Below are 1101 nucleotides of genomic sequence, written 5' to 3' on the forward strand. Positions count from 1 at the left end.
TAATAAGTTGTAAACAGAATGCATTGATAGATACTAAAATTAACAAGCAGAAGTTGAGGAGAAACAGGATTTGCATAGTTTCCAAGTGTCCTCCCCAAGAGAAAGATAATAACTTTACGTTGGAGAAACATGCAAAAACTACCTTAGAAAGCATATTCATGCCATTTAAATGGAAAGTCTTTTAAAAGATTGCTTTGGTTAGTTCTGTTGAGTATAAGGAAAATGGTTACAAAACAGTGCATCATTGAATTTATATTATTGTTTCCTTAATATCACTTTTTGTGGACCTTGTAAGGTTTCCCAGCCTAAATGAATATGTCTGTCATTTGATTTTTTAATTTTTCTCGTAGTCCTCTGCTTTAGTGTCTTCTCTGGAGGCGGAACTTTCCGAAGTTAAAATACAGACCCATATTGTGGAACAGGAAAACCTCCTTCTCAAAGACGAACTGGAGAAAATGAAACAAGTAAGACTATGTGCAGCTTGTGGGGGTCACAGAACAGTATGTACCTGATGGTCTAGTGTTTGAAGCCACCAGGTATCCTTTGTACTGAGTCCTGTCAACTAACTTATTGCTCGGTCAAGTTGAGGACTTAAAGTCTGTTTGTAAGGTCCTATTGCTAATTCTTCTAGATATGTAACTTATATATGTTATAGACTTTAAAATTCTATTGCTACAAATGAATCCCAACCACTTCAATTTAAAAAAAACTATTATTTTACTTTCTCCCATCCAGGTGATAAAGTAACATAAATTTATCTAAAAAGAGGGTGACTTTCTTGCTCACAACTTTCATAATGCTGTTCACTCTTGATTGGTGGGGCGTAGGTAAAGCTGGTCCCTCCTTTAAAAGAAAATGCCTTTTTCTTTTTTTGAGATAGGGTCTCACTCTGTTGCCCTTGCTATAGTACAGTGGTGTCATCATAGCTCACTGCGACCTCCACCTCCTGGGCTCAAGTGATCCTCCTGCTTCAACCTCCCGAGTAGTGGGGACTACAGGCGTGTGCCACCACACCCGGCTAATTTTTCTGATGTTTTATAGAGATGGGGGTGTTGCTGTTGCTCAGGGTGGTCTTGAACTTCAGACCTCAGGAAATCCTGC

At 38.6% G+C, this 1101-nt stretch overlaps 1 protein-coding gene across 1 annotated transcript in view; it reads left to right on the top strand.

The window, feature by feature from the left end:
* The window catches only part of NIN (ninein (GSK3B interacting protein)), a 95582-nt gene that overhangs the window by 76026 nt on the left and 18455 nt on the right, over positions 1-1101 (top strand). The window contains exon 23 of the mRNA XM_012663747.1: positions 351-464. Coding sequence (XP_012519201.1) covers positions 351-464 — 114 coding nt within the window. The remainder of the gene's footprint in view (positions 1-350; positions 465-1101) is intronic.

This window comes from Propithecus coquereli, unplaced genomic scaffold (genome assembly GCF_000956105.1).
Source record: "Propithecus coquereli isolate 6110/MARCELLA unplaced genomic scaffold, Pcoq_1.0 Scaffold83, whole genome shotgun sequence".
Lineage (NCBI taxonomy): Eukaryota > Metazoa > Chordata > Mammalia > Primates > Indriidae > Propithecus > Propithecus coquereli.